Below are 19,011 nucleotides of genomic sequence, written 5' to 3' on the forward strand. Positions count from 1 at the left end.
TTTTGATTTGTGCCCTTATTTCGCGTTTGTATACAACGTAGCTAAAAAAAAAAATTGCATAAGGCAGGGGGTCGGTGTACCCCGTGTTTTCCTCCTTGACGCAACACATTTCGGGTGGTCTAACGAGCGAGTGCTTGAAAAAAAACTAAAAAAATGCAATCCTCTTGTTCAATAACATTGCAGTCAATACAACCACCGGTAGCAGCAGTGGGTGGTATTACAATTAAAAAACTAAAAGCAGCTGCTTCTTCATTTCCGGTGAAATCATCTTCTGTGCGTACTACCAACGTAACTACTACTACTACTAGCGATCCTTCTACCATGGCCGCACCAAAATGGGCTCAGAAGACTATAACTCTTCCTCCTCACAACCGTGGCTGCCACCTAATCACTCCTAAGGTTACTTACTTATCTTATTAATTAATTAATTAGGAATCATAGATTATTATTATTATTATTATTATTATTATTATACTGTTGTACATCAAAACTGCCACCCTAATTTTGGGGCTCTTCAACTATAAACTGGCCATTACTAGGGATTATTAATCATACTTGCCAGTGTTGTAGAAATCGCTACGGTGGAGTGGTTAATCCGGATAAATCGAATTGGAATTTATATCTTAATTTTCAACAAATGGGGCTGAGGTAGTGATTAATTGGGGATTGATCTACGACTAGTCGCGATTTTTACAACTTGCTTCGTTTTGAAAGTGAGTTGAACCCAACCAATTGAATTTAAAGGAACGACTATGCTTGAACTTGGTTTTGCTTGGTTTCTTACAAAGTTTTTGATTTAAAATTTCTATAACTCCAAAATGTCTAAAACTTATACTTAATAGGAAAACATGTATAAAATGAGCGGCTAGGGTTTAAATTTGAACTTTGAAGTCAACACAAAAAAGGGAAACTTTAAAACTTTTAAAATATCGTATACTGTTATGTATATACATAAAGTACATATATATAAAAGTAATAAACTAACAAATAATTCGAACAAAATAAACAAACAGAGCGAGGCTTTGCTCGTTTTCAAACCGAACCAAGCCGAAATTGAAAGAGCATTTTTTGAGCAATTTCTGCACGAGCAATTGAAATTTTTTTTATAAAATTTATTGTTATATGGAGCTCTTTTGAGCCCTCCCAACTCAAGTGAGCTCTCAAAATTATCAATGTCATACGTACACAAAAAAAGTTCAGAATTTTATATATAATTCTTCAAACTTATTAATCGGATCAGTTTGATAAGTATGATTTTTCAAATTTTAGTGCCCTGCTTGCGGTGCGCGCATATAATGTATATATGTGTGAACCCTCGGGTGGGCAAAAGTAAAATTGCACTAATTTTGACGTTATTTTACTAATTTTGTGAAAATAACGTTAAAAGTGATGGAAGGTTAATCAGGCATCATGTGGTGGCGTTGATAGCCGAAAGACAAGGGTACATGCACCAATCAGCCGGCGTCCCGATGATTGAGTGCTATGTGCCTTATGTAATATGTCCAAGGCTTGATGCAAAACTACTATCGAGCCGGGGGTCTCACCGGAAGCAACCTCTCTATCCCCATGGGGTAGAGGTAAGGCTGTCTACATCTTACCCTCCTCAGACCCTACCATAGCTTTGCTATTGGTGGGATATACTGAGTACGATGATGATGATGATGATGATTTTTCAAATTTTAAAAACTTCAAAGATTTTGACCAAAATTTAACTGACTTTTTACTGAAATTCGAATGATTTTTTGGGCCAATTTGGAGTGGCTTTGACCGACTACCAATTATTAGGTCTGAGTAGTTGAAATTGAATCGGTCACTGATAGAGATCTTATGCTAGTTTGTTACTTAATAGTCTATTGTAATTGTGGGAGGGGGTAAGTGTAATTTCTATTTCTATAAAAAATAATCAATAGTCATTTAGGGGGGGGGGTGTAAGGAGAGATATTACATAGTTGTTAGGCTCATTGGAGTAGCATGAGAAGGGCATAGCCCTGGACCACTTCGGTGGTTAACTATCCAATTGTAGATCCGTCGAGATCATCTTCTTCTATTCAATATAGTCTACACTTTTGATTTCATCTTTTCTATACTTCCTAATCTAGTATCTATTAGTCACTCACAGTCGCCGACTACCGACTAATCGGCGTCTGATACCGATATATACAAAATTGACTATTTTTTTTGGTTAGAGGGGAACGGAACCCTGGCAAAATTTCATAATTAAAATAAACTGTACAAAAAAGAGAATAAGGCGCCCTGGGACATACCCCAAGGGAACACCTTAAACCCAACCAAAATCAATACAATCAGGACAAAACCCAAACCCAACTAACTGACAACCAAACACTCTACACTCCACACTTAAACCACAATCCGGATCAAGACACACAACTATAACCGCGTCACAAACAAAAACATAAGCGGCTATTACAATTTAAGCAATCAAGCTCAATACAAATCACAAAATCACCAAAGCTGAATCATACATCTTCAACAGCAGCCGAGTTATCCACAATTCCAAGGCCCATCGCCCAACATCACCAACCAAACCAAACCAAACCACACCACACCTTTATGCGTAGCCAAAGTTGAGCCTAAAAGATCATCCAAACTAACATCCAACAAGAGTTTAATACAGATAACATAAGATACACAAGACTAAGCAGCTTCAAATCTTCTATCCCAATAATCACAATTCTTCAAACCATCAACATCACCGTTCACTTTATCTGACATACCAGTCTGATCAGTAGTTACACTATCAATTTCAAACCACCAATAAAACATACACCATACACAAGACTTATAACATGTAACCATAGCCACCCAAAATACAAAATTAGCAACTATAAGGATGACTATTAACCTTATCTTTATAAACCAAACAAAAGTTTCATACCTTAGCAGCCTCCAAAGAGTTTTTAGAAGCTCTAATATTAAGACCCAACAGCCTATTTCTCATACAGTCAACAATGCACTTAATCAAGCCAGCAGCCGGTTTACTTTCTTGAGTGAACGTTCTATCGTTCCTTTCTTGCCAAATAAAGTACACAGATGCAGCAAGAACACGTCTCTGAGTAATCTTTCAATATCATCGTGAATATTACTAGGAAGAATAAAAACTGAAGCCTAATAAACAGAAATAGAGCAAAGGACAGATTTTACCTTGTCCGTCCAATCCTTGATTCTTTTCTTTACATTGTCAATCAACACCTTGCAATCCCTTAAATACATTCTTTTGGAAATAAGAGGAGCACCGAAATATTTCATAGGTGAACTCTCCACTCTAAAAGGCATTATATACATAATTTCACCTTGCAGCTACTGAATACTGATTCAGATTACCAAAGATAATATATTACTCTTTGATCTATCAGGAACAAGGCCAGAAACACCACTGAATTCATCCAAAGCCATTTTAGAAGTCTCAACGGACTTGCAATTCGTAGCACCAAAAATAAAATCATCTGCAAAACATAAATTAGTTAACTTCAACCCTTCACACGGTCCATGATATTGAAACTGACTACTGTTGATATCAATTTGCCTTTTGATCATTAAACTCTTTACACCCTTGAAAGTATCCGTGTAAATTTCCATTAATATTAATGGAATAAGATGCAGTTGTAAGACAAACCATAATCCATTGATCAGATAACTCTCTATAAAACTGTGATCCACTGAATCATAGGCTTTTTGAATATCAATTTAAAAAGCAACCCTAGGCTTACCTTTCAAAAGATGATACTCACGTAATAGCTCTTGGGAGATCAGAATATTGTCACTAGTTATAAGCCTACCTTAAATAAAAGCACTCTGGTTCTCACTAATAAAGTAATAATAGAGCTTAAACACCCTTTGATTCTGTTACAGATAATCTTGCTAATGCACTTATGGAGCACATTGCAACAAGCAATAGGCCTGTACTCATTAACACCTTTAATTTCATCATTAGAAACATCTCTGATCATAAAACCACACACCTCTTCAAGTGTTACTGATTTACATCTCATGATTTGCTTTTTAACTCATTCACCAGATATTGAAGGAAATTGGGGAAGATTTGTCTGGATTTCAATGCGGTCTAGCAAATGTTTTCTGTAAGTTAATTCTTTACAAGTTAATTTGGAAACTGGCTTTTGCCCATATGAATATTAATGCATATTTATGTGTAACAGTGCAGCATACTAGTGCCTCGTTGACTATCAATGAAAATTATGATTCAGATGTTCGAGCTGACACCGAGACTTTTCTTAACAAAATCGTCCCTGAGGTTGGTTTGTTGTTTTCCTTCTTTATTTTATATGAAAAATTTTATCTTTAACCTAGGTTGTTTTTTTCAGGGAAGATCTGCACCATGGAGACATACTCTGGAAGGTTAGAATTTCACATACATACATGTTATCTATTCAGATAATTAGCTGTAAGTTTTGTTGGTTGATTTTACTTATTTGGTTGTGTATATGCAGGTCCAGATGACATGCCAGCACACATCAAGTCGTCAATGTTTGGGTGTGCTCTTACGTAAGTTTGTATATGTTTTTCTTGTATATACATACTATGGTGTGCCAGTTGTGCTGACAACGCTCATCACAGGATACCAATAACCAATGGAAAGCTTAACATGGGAACTTGGCAGGTAAGTAATAATGCCTTTCTCAAATAAATACATTTGGTGTTACATGATGCACATATACTACATACAAGGGTAGAGATCCTAAGAGAAACACTTGGAAACCATTGTGGACCACTCATTTCTCTTAGAGCAATTTTTATTTTTATTTATTTTTTACTTTAGAAAAAACAGCTTTTTTTTCCAAGTTATCTTTTTAATTTTATTTTTTACATTGTACATTAGCATTTATTTTCAGTTACATAATTTCTGCATATATGTACATGATTATTTCCCTAACTTATTAATGTGTAGACATATGTACATGATTATTTCTCTCCCAGTTTCATAATTTATACACATATGTACATGATCATTTCCCTCTCCAATTACATAATTTGTTAACTTGTACGTATATGTACAAAACTACAAATTGACAGATGATGTAATTGGAAAGAGAAACTATAATATACATATATCTTTCTAATATACATTGATGCCATCGCAATGGATTAATAATTTGTAACTTACATCATACACAATCAGTTGTCTGTTCATTTCAAAAAGACATGAATACATGATCCATAGTTTGGAAGCATTTGGAATTAGAATAAGCCTGTGATGCCATCAAACTTTAGAGCAAAGAAAATGATGCTGTACTGAGAATAAAATGGATAGAGTAAAGTGTCAAAACCGTCCCTAAGGTTTGATCGTTTTTGCGATTTCAGTCCAAAAAGGTTTTTTTGTGCATCTGGACCCTTGTGGTTTACCAGTCGTTGCCAATGTCGTCCAATTAGTTAACTCCGTTAATTTTTACCGTTAACTTAGGGGCAATATTGTATTTTTACATATATGTTATTTAAACAAAATAAAAAAAATAAAAAGCCTAAATAAAAATTATTATTATTATTATTATTATTATTGTTGTTGTTGCTATATTATTACTACTATTTGTTATTTACATAAAAATTCATAAATCAAACGGCCACAACCTTCTTTGGGCATCACCACCACCACCTTGTCCGGTCAACTCACCAAGTTTTTGAAAAATAAAGTATACAGTGATAAAAAGGGTTCATATTTATAGGAAAAAAAAAGAGTAACATAGGATGGTCAAGATCATAGGGCTTTGAATCAGTAAATGGAAACGAGCAATTCGATATTAAACTTACCTCCAAACGGTGTTGGACTCGATTTCCGACGGGCTTGGCCGGAAAGCTGGTAGTTGCGAACAAAAGCCGATAACAGGGTACGAGTGAGGGGTATCTCAAAACGTGTGTGGAGAGTTGATATTTATAGGCTCAACATGGTTTCCTGATTTTCCTTAACTTCTGTTTGATTAATTGTAACAATAATAATACGTTTGAAGGTTCAAATCACTTTCATCTCGTTCGGTTTCTAGTTTTGAGTCAAAAGGTGTAGGTGTAGTTAGTTGATCGATATCGGGTTTTGATATGAGTGTAAGGCTGGCCGGAGTTGCGGGACGGTGGCCGGAGTTGGTGTCGGAAATACGAGGTTGGGAAAACAAGAAAGACAAAAAAACATTTCATTTACCCCCTTAGCTTTGTAAAACATTTAATTTTAACCACCTAAACTTTGTGAAACATTAAAATGTACCATAATACTGAAAATACAATATTGCCCCTAAGTTAATGGTAAAAATTAACGGAGTTAACTATTTGGACGACATTGGCAACGATTGGTAAACCACAAGGGTCCAGATGCACAAAAAAAAACTTTTTAGACTAAACTCGCAAAAACGATTAAATCTCAGGGACGATTTTGGCACTTTACTCAAATGGATATTATATAGGTTAGGCTATTTTTATCAAACATAAACATTAAAATAGTAAGATAATACTTATGCTTCGGATGAACCTTTTTTTTCAGCACTTGTCTTGCTGTGTGATTCATGTTCTTATTGTAGATTTATCTTCCATTTTTTAATGCAATTTCTGTACGGCCGCTGCAGGGCATATGGCTGTGTGAGCATCGTGATGAGCCAACTGCACGTAAAGTTGTGGTTACCCTAAATGGAGTTTAAGGTAAGGTGCAAGTGTTGGGGTATATCTATATATGTATGTATGCATCTGCATGCTTTTCGTTTATCACTTTATTATAACTTTACTTTTGCAAATTATTTATTTATTTTCTTTGACTGCTGGAGCTACTATTTCTACCAAAGCCTATGATAGATACTGTAAATAGATGATTGATTTCACTGAAAATAGGAAAGATAGCTGGCCGACAGGGGCTAGTCTCGATTACAAAGAAAACACTGATAATAAAAAACATGAACTCAAACCCTAACATCTCCAGCATACATAATGAAAATAACTGCTCCACTAGTTTAGCTCCTTCACAAACTCTTCCACTAAACTCACCTCTGCATTGACTTCCCAGTGAACTCTTTGCTTTGACTTCCACTAATTTAGCTCTTGACTTTGACTGCCTATAATTTATCCAGAGTTGACTTGTTACATGGGTAACAGATGGGTTGACCCGACCCTCTGGATACTTATCAACCACCTCTTGGAGTTGTTTTATGTGCCTGTCATTATCTTCCTTTTTTCACGGAACTAAGAATATTTATACTACTTATGATATCTCTATAACTCTATCTAGATAATTTTATAGAAAAATATCCGACAACTTGTTATCATTTGGGCAGTTCTAGCGCCTCCTGTTCCAGCAGCGTTTGACCAGCTCTCTCTAGGCTATTCTATGAAAATATCTTGGCTTTTAGATGACGGTTCATGGCTAGTCTAGAGCCTTCCATTGTGGCAGGTCTAATGCTGAGTTTTTGGGGCTGTTCCCGCAGGTATGGACTGTACTGGGCAGTTCCGGGCTCTCCTAGACTTTTGGGTTTTCTTGGATGTTTCTCGTTTAGCGACCAAACGTTCAGCTATGGCAATGGCCGAGGTCAGGTCCTGAACGTTATGTCGTTTAAGCTCCATCTTTGCCCATGGTTGCAATCCGTCAAGGAAGTACAATAACAAATCTTTGTCTTCCATATTATCGATTTGGAGGGTTAAGATTGTGAACTCGTCGATGTATTGTCGGATTGTTCCTTCATGTCTTAGCCAACGTAGCCGACTCCTAGCTTCAGCCTCCGCGTTTGTCGGATAAAATTGTCTTTTTAGATCAGCTACAAACTCATCCCTGGTGTTTATAGTGCACGTATGTCGACGCTCCACCACAATGCTGCAGTTTCCTTTAGGAACATTGTAGCTATATTAATTTTTCGTGCATCGTCTGTGATTTGCAAGGCATCATGGTGCCGTTCTATTTCCTAAATGAAGTCGTCAACTGCCCTGGCTTCTCGTTTGCCAAGAAACGGTGTTGGTCCTGGGACATCGATCATCAGTCTAGTGACACCAGATCCGCTACCCACCGCCTTCTTCAACAGGCCCACATCCACTTCTAAATCATTGAGGCATTTGCGGATAGCATATACCTCCGTCTTCACTTCATGGCGTACCTTCACAATCTCGTTCATGACTAGTTTTATGAAGTAATCACCTAGTACATTGATAGTAGCTTTGAACTCGTCGCTTGGTACCTTGTGGGTTTTATTGACTTCTGCCTTCAACTCGGTTATGGATGATTCCGGCTCCGTAACTCTTCCATTCAAAGAAATGTGCATGTCTTTGGACTTACCTCGACCATTCTTTGCTCTTTTCTCGATACTTTCTGAAGCAACACCGTCGTCACTTTTTGATGCCATCCGAGAATCGTTGGGCTTTGATACAACTTGTCACAAAGCTATCTTCTAAACTCGCGTGTGGTCTTTGATGTGTGATGTTAGTAAGCTAAAAGTGTCGGGTCAAATTGTGTTAAGCAGCAGAATGTCACGGAGTTAACCCTTACACTCACGTGCGGCTCTTAGACACCTTCTAAGATAAGCCTGGATCACCAAAACACAGCAACGATTCTAAGACTTGAAAAGGGAACACAAGATTGTTTGAGAATGCTTAAGGAAACTTGGATGGCTCAAGAGTGTTTTGTAAAGGAAACTTTGTATTGCACTTTTGAAAGGTGATTTACAAATGGCTAGTTACAAGTATTTGTACTACTCCTCCTCAAGTTCTAGGACTTTATTTCTAGGTCATTCTAATAATAAAATATTACATAAATATCCATGATATTTACAAAGAGAATTCTAGAGCTTTACATCCAAGATATTTTCCATGTAGCTCTTGATTCAGCTAGAAAACTTCGGAAAAACGAGCTGTTGCGGTCTGATTTTAGGTGGGTCGTTACATTCTCCCCCACCTAAACTCGCGACGTCCTTGTCGTGCCTGCCTCGTGGTACTCATTGATCTTGTTTTTGAACTGCCACAACGTATCCTCGGCTTCCCAGCTTGCTTAGGTGTCTCGCAAATTCTTCCACTTGACCAAGTATTCCTTATGCTTTGGCACGCCTTTCCGGCTAACAGTTCGATCAGACAGAATCTCATAAACCTCTTGATCGAACGAAGTTACAACAACAGTTGGTGCCCATTTGGACACTCCCCGGTCCAAGTCTTCCATGTTTGCATGATAAGGCTTAAGGAAACTTACATGAAAGAATGGATGAATCTTTAACTTCGGAGGCAGTTGAAGTTTATAGGAAACTTTGCCAACTCTAGCAATTACTGGAAACGGCCCCTTGTATCTTCGAACTCGAACAAGTCCTTTGTGCACACTCCTTAGGGACTTGAATTGGTTTGGCGCAAGTTTCACCATTACTTGGTCACCAATCTGGAACTCCACGTGCCTATGTTTATCATCACCCCATCTCTTCACTTTAGAAAAGGAAGGCAAAACAACTCATTTTTGGGGGAGCTAAACCACATCAGCCCAACGAATGTAAGACCACGCCGCAATGGAGGTCCTGTGATAAAAGGCCCATGAAGGGAGATGACCGTTGCTTTATTTGCGATGGACTTGGACATCGAGCTCGGGAAAATGTCCAAAGAGGGCCAGCCTACATGCCATGATCGCTCGTGATGAATGTTGTAAGGAGGACAATGATGCTTGCATGGGGTCGATGCAAGTACTTAATGCGATCAATGCACAAATTGAATGCCGATATACGCCGAACAAAGGGCTGCAATTTGTTCTTGCGAGTATAAGGGGAAATCAAGTCCGTGCCATGGTTGACACGGGTGCTACTCATAATTTCATGGCTGTTGAAAAGGCTAAACGACTTGGTGTTAACATAATTCAAGGGAATGGGGCCATCAAGACCGTTAACACCAATGCTAAGCCAATACGTGGGGAAGCCAACAAACGTTCATGTTCATATTGGATATTGGGCTGGACAAATTAACTTCACCATTGTTGAAATGGATGACTTCAAGGTGGTGCTTGGCATGGAGTTCTTTGATCAAGTGCGAGCCATTCTCTTGCCATCCGCTAACTCTATTTGCATTCCTTGTGAGGGGAAGACTTGTATGGTGAACACAGAACGTGATTCGAAGGAAGGGCCGAAGACCATTTCAGCCATACAATTCAGAAAAGGATGCAACAAAAAGGAGCTATGCTGTAGCAAAGGTGGAAGATCAAGGAGACAAGCCGGTTGGCGTGCCAACCGTGATCAAAGAAGTTCAGGAGGAGTCAGTGACGTTATGCCCGCTGAGCTGCCCAAGAGGCTTCCTCCACGAAGGGAAGTCGATCATGAGATCAAGCTAGAACCAGGTTCTGAGCCCCCGTCCAAGGCTCCCTATCGCATGCCACCACCCGAGTTGGAGGAGTTACGGAAACAACTTAAAGAGTTGCTAGATGCCGGGTACATACGTCCCTCCAAAGCCCCATATGGTGCCCCGGTTCTGTTCCAAAAGAAGAAGGATGGATCGCTGCGCATGGTATTGACTACCGGGCGCTCAACAAAATAACGGTGAAAAACAAGTACCCTATACCTCTAATTGCTGATTTGTTCGATCAACTTGGCAATGATAAGTACTTTTCAAAGCTGGATTTGCGGTCGGGCTACTATCAAGTAAGAATTGCCGAAGGGGACGAGGCCAAGACAACTTGCATCACAAGGTATGGATCGTATGAATTTCTCGTGATGCCGTTTGGCCTTACAAATGCACCAACAACGTTTTGTACTTTGATGAACAAGCTCTTCCATCCATTTTTGGATAAGTTTGTGGTGGTGTACTCGAATGACATCGTAGTATATAGCCGCACCATGGAGGATCATGTGGCGCACTTGCGGCAAGTTTTCCAAGTAGAACGAGCTGTATGTCAAGTTGGAGAAATGCTCATTCTCCCAAGAAGAGGTCGAATTCTTGGGCCATACGATCAAGGAAGGTAAACTCATGATGGATGAAGCGAAGATTAAAGCTATTCAAGAATGGGAGGCACCAACCAAGGTTTCGGAGTTACGATCATTCCTTGGGTTGGTTAACTATTATCGTCGCTTCATCATGGGTTATTCCGCGAAGGCTGCTCTGTTGACGGATTTGCTCAAGAAAAACAAGCCGTGGGTATGGGACGAACATTGCGAGGTAGCTTTCAAGGCGTTAAAGGAAGCGGTTATGTCGAAACCTGTCTTAGCACTCCCTGACATTACAAAACCGTTCGAGTTACACACTGACGCATCGGATTTTGCCATTGGAGGAGTCCTTATGCAACAAGGACATCCGATCGCGTTCGAAAGCCGGAAGCTTAATGACATCGAGAAGAAATATATGGTGCAAGGAAAGGAGATGACTGTCGTAGTACACTGCTTGCGTACTTGGAGGCATTATCTTCTCGGGTCCAGGTTCGTTATCAAAACTGATAATGTTGCCACTAGCTATTTTCAGTCACAAAAGAAGTTAAGTCCCAAACAAGCTAGATGGCAAGACTTCCTTGCGGAATTTGACTATGTCTTGGAGTAAAAGCTGGGAAAAGCAAATGTGGTAGCCGATGCACTAAGTCGGAAAGCTAAACTTGCTGCCATCACTAGACCCACATTTGATATCCAAGACCAAGTTAAGGAAAACTTGCCGCAAATGGAGGTCACATTCCTTGATCTTGTGGCCCAAGAATTCCACCTCTTCTTGGGAGAATGCGCATTTCTCTAACTTGACATACAACTCGTTCTCTCGTAGTACTTGGAAAACTTGCCGCAAGTGCGCCACATGATCCTCCATGGTGCGGCTATATACTACGATATCGTCCAAGTACACCACCACAAACTTATCCAAAAATGGATGGAAGAGCTTGTTCATCAAAGTACAAAACGTTGCTGGTGTATTTGTAAGGCCAAACAGCATCACAAGAAATTCATACGATCCATACCTTGTGATGCAAGTTGTCTTGGCCTCGTCCCCTTCGGCAATTCTTGATAGTAGCCGACCGCAAATCCAGCTTTGAAAAGTACTTAGCATTGCCAAGTTGATCGAACAAATCAGCAATTAGCGGTATAGGGTACTTGTTTTTCACTGTTATTTTGTTGAGCGCCCGGTAGTTGTTAGGATTAAACGCACACACGAAACCGAACACGACACGAAAGCAATAAACGAACACGAGGATTTAACGTGGTTCGGTCTAAACTGACCTACGTCCACGGGTGGCAACTAGGTATATCTTTATTGAGTGACAAATATTACAAGTACATAATGTTGTTTATATAGAGACTGAACTAGGGTTAGTAAATTATTATGCAAGAAATCTAAACCCAAGCCCGGCCGCCCACACCCGTCTCCTCTTTTGACTTCATATAATAAACCGGGCCAACAAGGCCTACGAACCCAACAATCTCCCACTCGGAGGCCTTGAGTACTCTCGTCTGCACTCCTGATTGTACTTCTGTAATCTGAACATTAAACTTCTTCTAGTTGCCACCGCCTTCTCATCAATTAACCAGAAGGCCCGTTGAAGCTCCCCGGAGCTCCAACACGTCAGTCACGGCTGAAACTGCCCCTGACCCATTCTCTGTCCCTACCGGCTCCCACTGTAACGAACTACCGGATCCTGAGATAACCTGAGAACAAACAATCTCCATATTCAGCAAGTAATTCATTGGAGAGACTTTTACAGCTGGAATACTGGTTTTCTTAATCCACTGTCGACCTGGAACTGTAACTGAAACACGACCTGTGCTCCCACTGTCACGATGTCCCCCAACTGATTTAACCTTCCTAGCTCGTTCATCCTGAATCTTCACTTTGGCTCTGGGTTTGTTACTTGCAAAACGAACCTTCTTCTGCCCACGAGATTCTGTGAACCGGATTTTGTCTTTCACCAAAACTGGATCCACTCCTTTCGATGACATATCGACCATATACAACGAACCCATTTTCTTGCCACGAGCAACCACGAGATTCCCTTTGACTACTTTCCACTGCCCATTCCCGAACTTAACATCGTGCCCCTGGTCATCCAATTGCCCAACTGATATCAAACGTTTCTTCAAACTTGGAATAACCCTCACGTCTTTCAAAGTCCAAGAAGTACCGGCTGAAGTTATCAAATCAACGTCTCCCATACCCGTAACCTCTAAAATATCATCATTCGCTAGTCGAACCTTTCCAAAATCCCCAAATTTAAGATTCTTCATCGTTTCACTACAGTGAGTGGCATGAAACGATGCACCAGAATCCATCACCCAAGCATCAACGCTACTCTCAACACTACAAACCAAAGCCTCATCACTACTGACCCCGTCATCTGTGTCGTCTTCTGTAACGTTCACCTCTTTCTTACCATTCGGACACTGATTCCTGAAGTGTCCTTTCTCTTTACAACCCCAACATTCAATATCCTTACGAGTCTTAGACTGACTCCTCTTCCTGCTCCCACTGCCTCGCTGTTTTCCCCTACCTCTACCTTCTGTGACTAGCATATTGCCTGATGATTCACCTGAACTTCTGCGTCTTGAATCTTCTCCCAGAATCAGATCTCGAATCCCATCGAAAGTAATATTTGTAGACGAACTACAAACTGCAGTCACTGTTTGCGACCAACTGTCGGGCAAAGAGGATAATAACAAGAGGCCTTGAACTTCATCATCAAACTTAATGTCAACTGACACTAAGCGGGACAAGATCGAATTAAGATTATTGATATGAGTTGTAACTGACCCACCCTCTTTCATTCTTGTTGTCACTAGCTCTCGGATAAGATAGACCTTATTCGCTGCCGAAGGCTTCTCATACATGTTGGATAGTGCGTCCATCATACCACGGGCTGTGGTTTCTTTCATGACGTTAAACGCCACATCTTCCGACAACGACAATGTAATACAAGCCCTAGCTTTCTTGTCTAACTTCTTCCAATCTGCTTCTGACAACTTTTCTGGTTTTTCATCCTCAAACACTACATCCAAGTCTTTCTGACAAAGTAGTGCCTCAATCTGCATCTTCCACCAACCAAACTTCTGTCCGTCAAACTTCTGTATCGAAAACTTTCCGTCTTCTGCCATAACAATGACTAAAACGAAAAACTGGATAAAAAACAGAGACATATACAACAATGGCACGAGCCTGAACTTAACAACTGTTCTACTAAACTCTGTTAAAAAAATCAACCTATTTATACGTGCAGCGGAATAACGAACTGTAAATCAGAAACCGAAACTTTAAACTGAAACGATAAACCTGACAAACGCGGTTGGCACTGGTTCTAAGTTTCTTTAACGCTTCTTCTGACTTAACAACTGTTCTTCAAAAATAGGATCTTGATTCGCTCGTTCTTGACTCGACCTTTGCTTAAATGGATCTCGGGCCCAACAAAATAAACAAGCTAGACCCTCTAAAAAAATTAAACAATCTGGATAAAGTTGGTGGCCATTGAACTCCCTTGTCAACAAAATAATATTGTTTTTCCTTGTCTTTTCCTAGTCTGGCATGAATCTCAAGAGAAAAATAATAATACAAACCCTTCTTTTCTTCTCTGTTCAAACGCCACTAGCGGAAACAAAAGAGACAACCTGGAATCGAACAATACGTTGCTTACAGCTTTCAAACGGAACCAACAAAAAAACGCAGATCGCGCGGGCTGGGTTTAGTAGCGGCGAAACGACGGCGGAAACCCTAACGGCGATCGGAAAACCGTAGGCGGCGGCGGAACCCTAGCGCAGTAGGGTGGCGGCGGCTGGATGGTTTGGCGGCGACTCGGCTGGTTCAACGTGTTCTTCGCGTGATCTGAACCTAAGCTCTAGATACCACTTGTTAGGATTAAACGCACACACGAAACCGAACACGACACGAAAGCAATAAACGAACACGAGGATTTAACGTGGTTCGGTCTAAACTGACCTACGTCCACGGGTGGCAACTAGGTATATCTTTATTGAGTGACAAATATTACAAGTACATAATGTTGTTTATATAGAGACTGAACTAGGGTTAGTAAATTATTATGCAAGAAATCTAAACCGGGCCGGGCTTGGGCCCGACCGCCCACACCCGTCTCCTCTTTTGACTTCATATAATAAACCGGGCCAACAAGGCCTACGAACCCAACAGTAGTCAATACCATGCGCAGCGATCCATCCTTCTTTTGGAACAGAACCGGGGCACCATATGGGGCTTTGGAGGGACTTATGTACCCGGCATCTAGCAACTCTTTAAGTTGTTTCCGTAACTCCTCCAACTCGGGTGGTGGCATGCGATAGGGAGCCTTGGACGGGGGCTCAGAACCTGGTTCTAGCTTGATCTCATGATCGACTTCCCTTCGTGGAGGAAGCCTCTTGGGCAGCTCAGCGGGCATAACGTCACTGACTCCTCCTGAACTTCTTTGATCACGGTTGGCACGCCAACCGGCTTGTCTCCTTGATCTTCCACCTTTGCTACAGCATAGCTCCTTTTTGTTGCATCCTTTTCTGAATTGTATGGTTGAAATGGTCTTCGGCCCTTCCTTCGAATCACATTCTGTGTTCACCATACAAGTCTTCACCTCACAAGGAATGCAAATAAAGTTGGCGGATGGCAAGAGAATGGCTCGCACTTGATCAAAGAACTCCATGCCAAGCATCACCTTGAAGTCATCCATTTCAACAATGGTGAAGTTAATTTGTCCAGCCCAATATCCAATATGAACATGAACGTTTGTTGGCTTCCCCACGTATTGGCTTAGCATTGGTGTTAACGGTCTTGATGGCCCCATTCCCTTGAATTATGTTAACACCAAGTCGTTTAGCCTTTTCAACAGCCATGAAATTATGAGTAGCACCCGTGTCAACCATGGCACGGACTTGATTTCCCCTTATACTCGCACGAACAAATTGCATCCCTTTGTTCGGCGTGGATCGGCATTCAACTTGTGCCTTGATCGCATTAAGTACTTGCATCGACCCCATGCAAGCATCGTTGTCCTCCTTAAAACATTCTTCACGAGCGATCATGGCATGTAGGCTGGCCCTCTTTGGACATTTTCCCGAGCTTGATGTCCAAGTCCATCGCAAATAAAGAAACAGTCATCTCCCTTCATGGGCCTTTTATCACGGGAACTCCATTGCGGCGTGGTCTTATGTTCGTTGGGCTGATTGGTTTAACTCCCCCACCTTTCTCGTGGCTAGGCTTCCGATCCTTGGGCTTTTTATTCTCCACGTCTCTTCGGGGGTAGTCGTTGAGCCCTTCAGCTATTGAAATGGCTGAAGAGAGATCTTGGACACCCCTTCGTTTGATCTCCACTCTAGCCCAAGCTTGTAAGCCAGCGAGAAAGTTGAAGAGATGGTCCTTCTCCACCAGGTCGGGTATCTCAAGGATAATTGAAGTGTATTCATTAATGTAGTCCTTTAGAGAACCGGAGTGTCTTATGTTCCGGAGACGAAGCCTTGCTTCATCTTCAGCATTCTCCGGATAGAATTGCTTCTTGATATCTCGAATAAAATCAGCCAAAGTATTCATAAGACACGTACCTTCATCGATCTCCACCGTCTTACGTCTCTACCATACGCCGTGGTATCCTTCAAGTAGACCTAAGCCGTATTGATCTTCCCTTGGTCATCTATGATACCGATCCCTTTGAAGTATTGCTCCATCTCCCACAAGAAGTTCTCCACAACCTTTGCTTCTCGTTTACCCATGAATGGAGATGGTTTAGGAACGTCTACCTTTGGTGCTAAGGTTAAGATGTTTTCACCTGCAATAGTGTTCACCATGGCATTGGTGCAATTGTTGATCTTGGTCTGCAGCCCAAGAATAGTTCGATGAACATCCATGTCTTGACGCACCTGAATGATAGCATCCTTGATCATCAGCTGCATCTCCTCCCTCATGGCATCGAAAGTGGCCTTCATGTTCACCCGAAGGTCACTTAGATCAGTCTCCAACGCTTCCACTCGTTGGACAACGTCATCGAACTTAGCCTCCAGCCCAGATGCTGAATTCTCCAATTCAGTCACCTGTTTGTCCATGGACTTATCCTTGGATGAACCACGACCTTTCTTACTTCCATGGTGCGAGCTCTCATCTCGACCACGTTCTCCTTCACCAGCAGCAATTCACAAGCCTACACCCTTTCCCGAATCAGCCATTTCCGAATCGAATCGACATGCTCTGATACCACTTGTCACGGAGTTAACCCTTAGACTCACGTGCAGCTCTTAGACACCTTCTAAGATCAGCCTGGATCACCAAACGCAACAACGATTCTAAGACTTAAAAAGGGAACACAAGATTGTTTGAGAATGCTTAAGGGAACTTAGATGGCTCAAGAGTTGTTTGTAAAGGAAACTTTGTATTGCACTTTTGAAAGGTGATTTACAAATGGTTGGTTACAAGTATTTGTACTACTCCCCCTCAAGTTGTAGGACTTTCTTTCTAGGTCCTTCTAATAATAAAATATTACATAAATATCCAAGATATTTACAAAGAGAATTCTAGAGCTTTACATCCATATTTTTCTAAGGAAAAATCCAGGATTTTCCAAGGAAAATATCCAAGATATTTTCCATGTAACTTGGCTCTTGATTCAGCTAGAAAACTCCGGAAAAACAAGCTGTAGGCGGGTCGTTACAAGAAGACTTGTAGATCCAAAGATAAAAGGTTACAAGGTCTTTACAAGGTGGTTCTTCTGGGAGGTGATTACAACTGAGGCCCTAACCTTCTATTTATACTACTTATGACCTGATCTGGAATCTAGATTCTTCTCTATCTGGAAAATTCTATACAAAATTATCCAGCTTTATATCTAGGAAATTCTTAATAAAATATCCAGCAACTTGTGATCATTTGGGCTGTTCTAGAACCTCCTGTTCCAACAGCTTTTTTAAAGCCATCCTATGTAAATATCTTGGCTTTTAGATGATGGTTCATGGCTGGTCTAGAGCCTTCCGTCATGGTGGCAGGTCTGATGCTGAGTTTTTGGGGCTGTTCCAGCATGTACGGGCAGTTCCGGAAGGTTCTAGAGTGTTCCAGGCTGTCCTAGATACTTCTATATTGATCTAGAAAGTTCCAGATCTCGAAAAAATAACCTAGTTTTAGGTGGATCGTGACGATATGCTATCCGGATAGAAGACTTACAAAGAAAAGGGCATATGATAAGTCTTTTAAAAATAACTCAGTCACTTTGTACTTGTTATTTAGCTAAAATATAAAAAGTGATGATACTTACTACATACTTAATGCCTAGTGATACTTATAACCTTCAGTTTGATCTTTATGACACTATGAAAATTGATAATATCCTTTTGTTTGTGATTGCAGATTTGTGTGAATGAAGATGAGAGCAGTATGGAGTGTGACCCCTTCATGTGTTCGGGTTGATGTAATATGAATAATGGGAGGACTGTCAAGTCTTAAATGCTAAACATGTTTTAAGGTTGAAATACATGTTTACTGTTTCTAGCAATATATAATGTTTATGACTATAATATCCATATCCATTCAACTGTTTTTTTTCCAACTTATTTATTTATCGTTACAGATGAAAGTAATCACTCGCGACACACTTCCTATTTCTTTCACAACACATTTTCAATCCAAAATGCCAAACTAACCAAAAACTTGGAATCTTGTTATACTAAGAACCAATGCTACACTTGTTCAACAGCACCATGCGGGTTTTGATTGTCTGCACATAAGACATCAAACAAATCTTATTCTTAATGAATTTGTTTCTAATGAAAGATTAAGATACTAAAAACTTACAACTGATCTCGTGAACGCGAACTCTTTGAGAAACCTTTGTTCCTCAGTGTATCATTGTTAAAGTTCGCGTATATCATATCTTGACTGTAAGGCTCAACACTTGCATTGCTCTGTGGTATTGAAGATACAGACAGCCTTCTATGTCTTGGAGGCTCTTGTGTTGCAGCATGTTTGGAGTCAACACCTGCTTTTATTAAGTTTGCATATATCACATCTTGACTGTAAGGCTCAACACTCGCATCGCTATATGGGATTGAAGATAAAGACCCCCATCTATGCTTCAGTGGCTGCTTATTACTTTGTTTGGAGTCAACTCCTTGTTCTTTTGTT

General features: G+C 40.5%; 1 protein-coding gene across 1 annotated transcript; it reads left to right on the forward strand.

The window, feature by feature from the left end:
• The first annotated feature begins 143 nt into the window (after positions 1-143).
• On the forward strand, positions 144-18,421 carry LOC143617773 (UPF0047 protein C4A8.02c). The gene is made up of 8 exons (XM_077090235.1): positions 144-399; positions 4,037-4,097; positions 4,176-4,270; positions 4,341-4,374; positions 4,467-4,521; positions 4,594-4,636; positions 6,582-6,654; positions 18,238-18,421. Exons 1-7 carry the CDS (start codon positions 154-156, stop codon positions 6,651-6,653), a joined length of 606 nt encoding a protein of 201 aa, XP_076946350.1. The 5' UTR covers positions 144-153; the 3' UTR covers position 6,654; positions 18,238-18,421.
• The last annotated feature ends 590 nt before the right edge of the window (positions 18,422-19,011 follow it).

The sequence above is a fragment of the Bidens hawaiensis genome, unplaced genomic scaffold (assembly GCF_021521415.1).
Source record: "Bidens hawaiensis isolate Kalapana, Puna unplaced genomic scaffold, B.hawaiensis_p1.1 tig00002323_1, whole genome shotgun sequence".
NCBI classification, from domain to species: Eukaryota; Viridiplantae; Streptophyta; class Magnoliopsida; order Asterales; family Asteraceae; genus Bidens; species Bidens hawaiensis.

What these genes read in the sequence shown, in the direction of transcription:
- LOC143617773 (XM_077090235.1), top strand. Translation starts at nt 154, where the DNA reads ATGCAATCCTCTTGTTCAATAACATTGCAGTCAATACAACCACCGGTA. An exon ending in TTAACAAAATCGTCCCTGAG is followed by an intron (nt 4,271 to 4,340) that starts GTTGGTTTGTTG and finishes TGTTTTTTTCAG; the next exon opens with GGAAGATCTGCACCATGGAG. An exon ending in TTAACATGGGAACTTGGCAG is followed by an intron (nt 4,637 to 6,581) that starts GTAAGTAATAAT and finishes CGGCCGCTGCAG; the next exon opens with GGCATATGGCTGTGTGAGCA.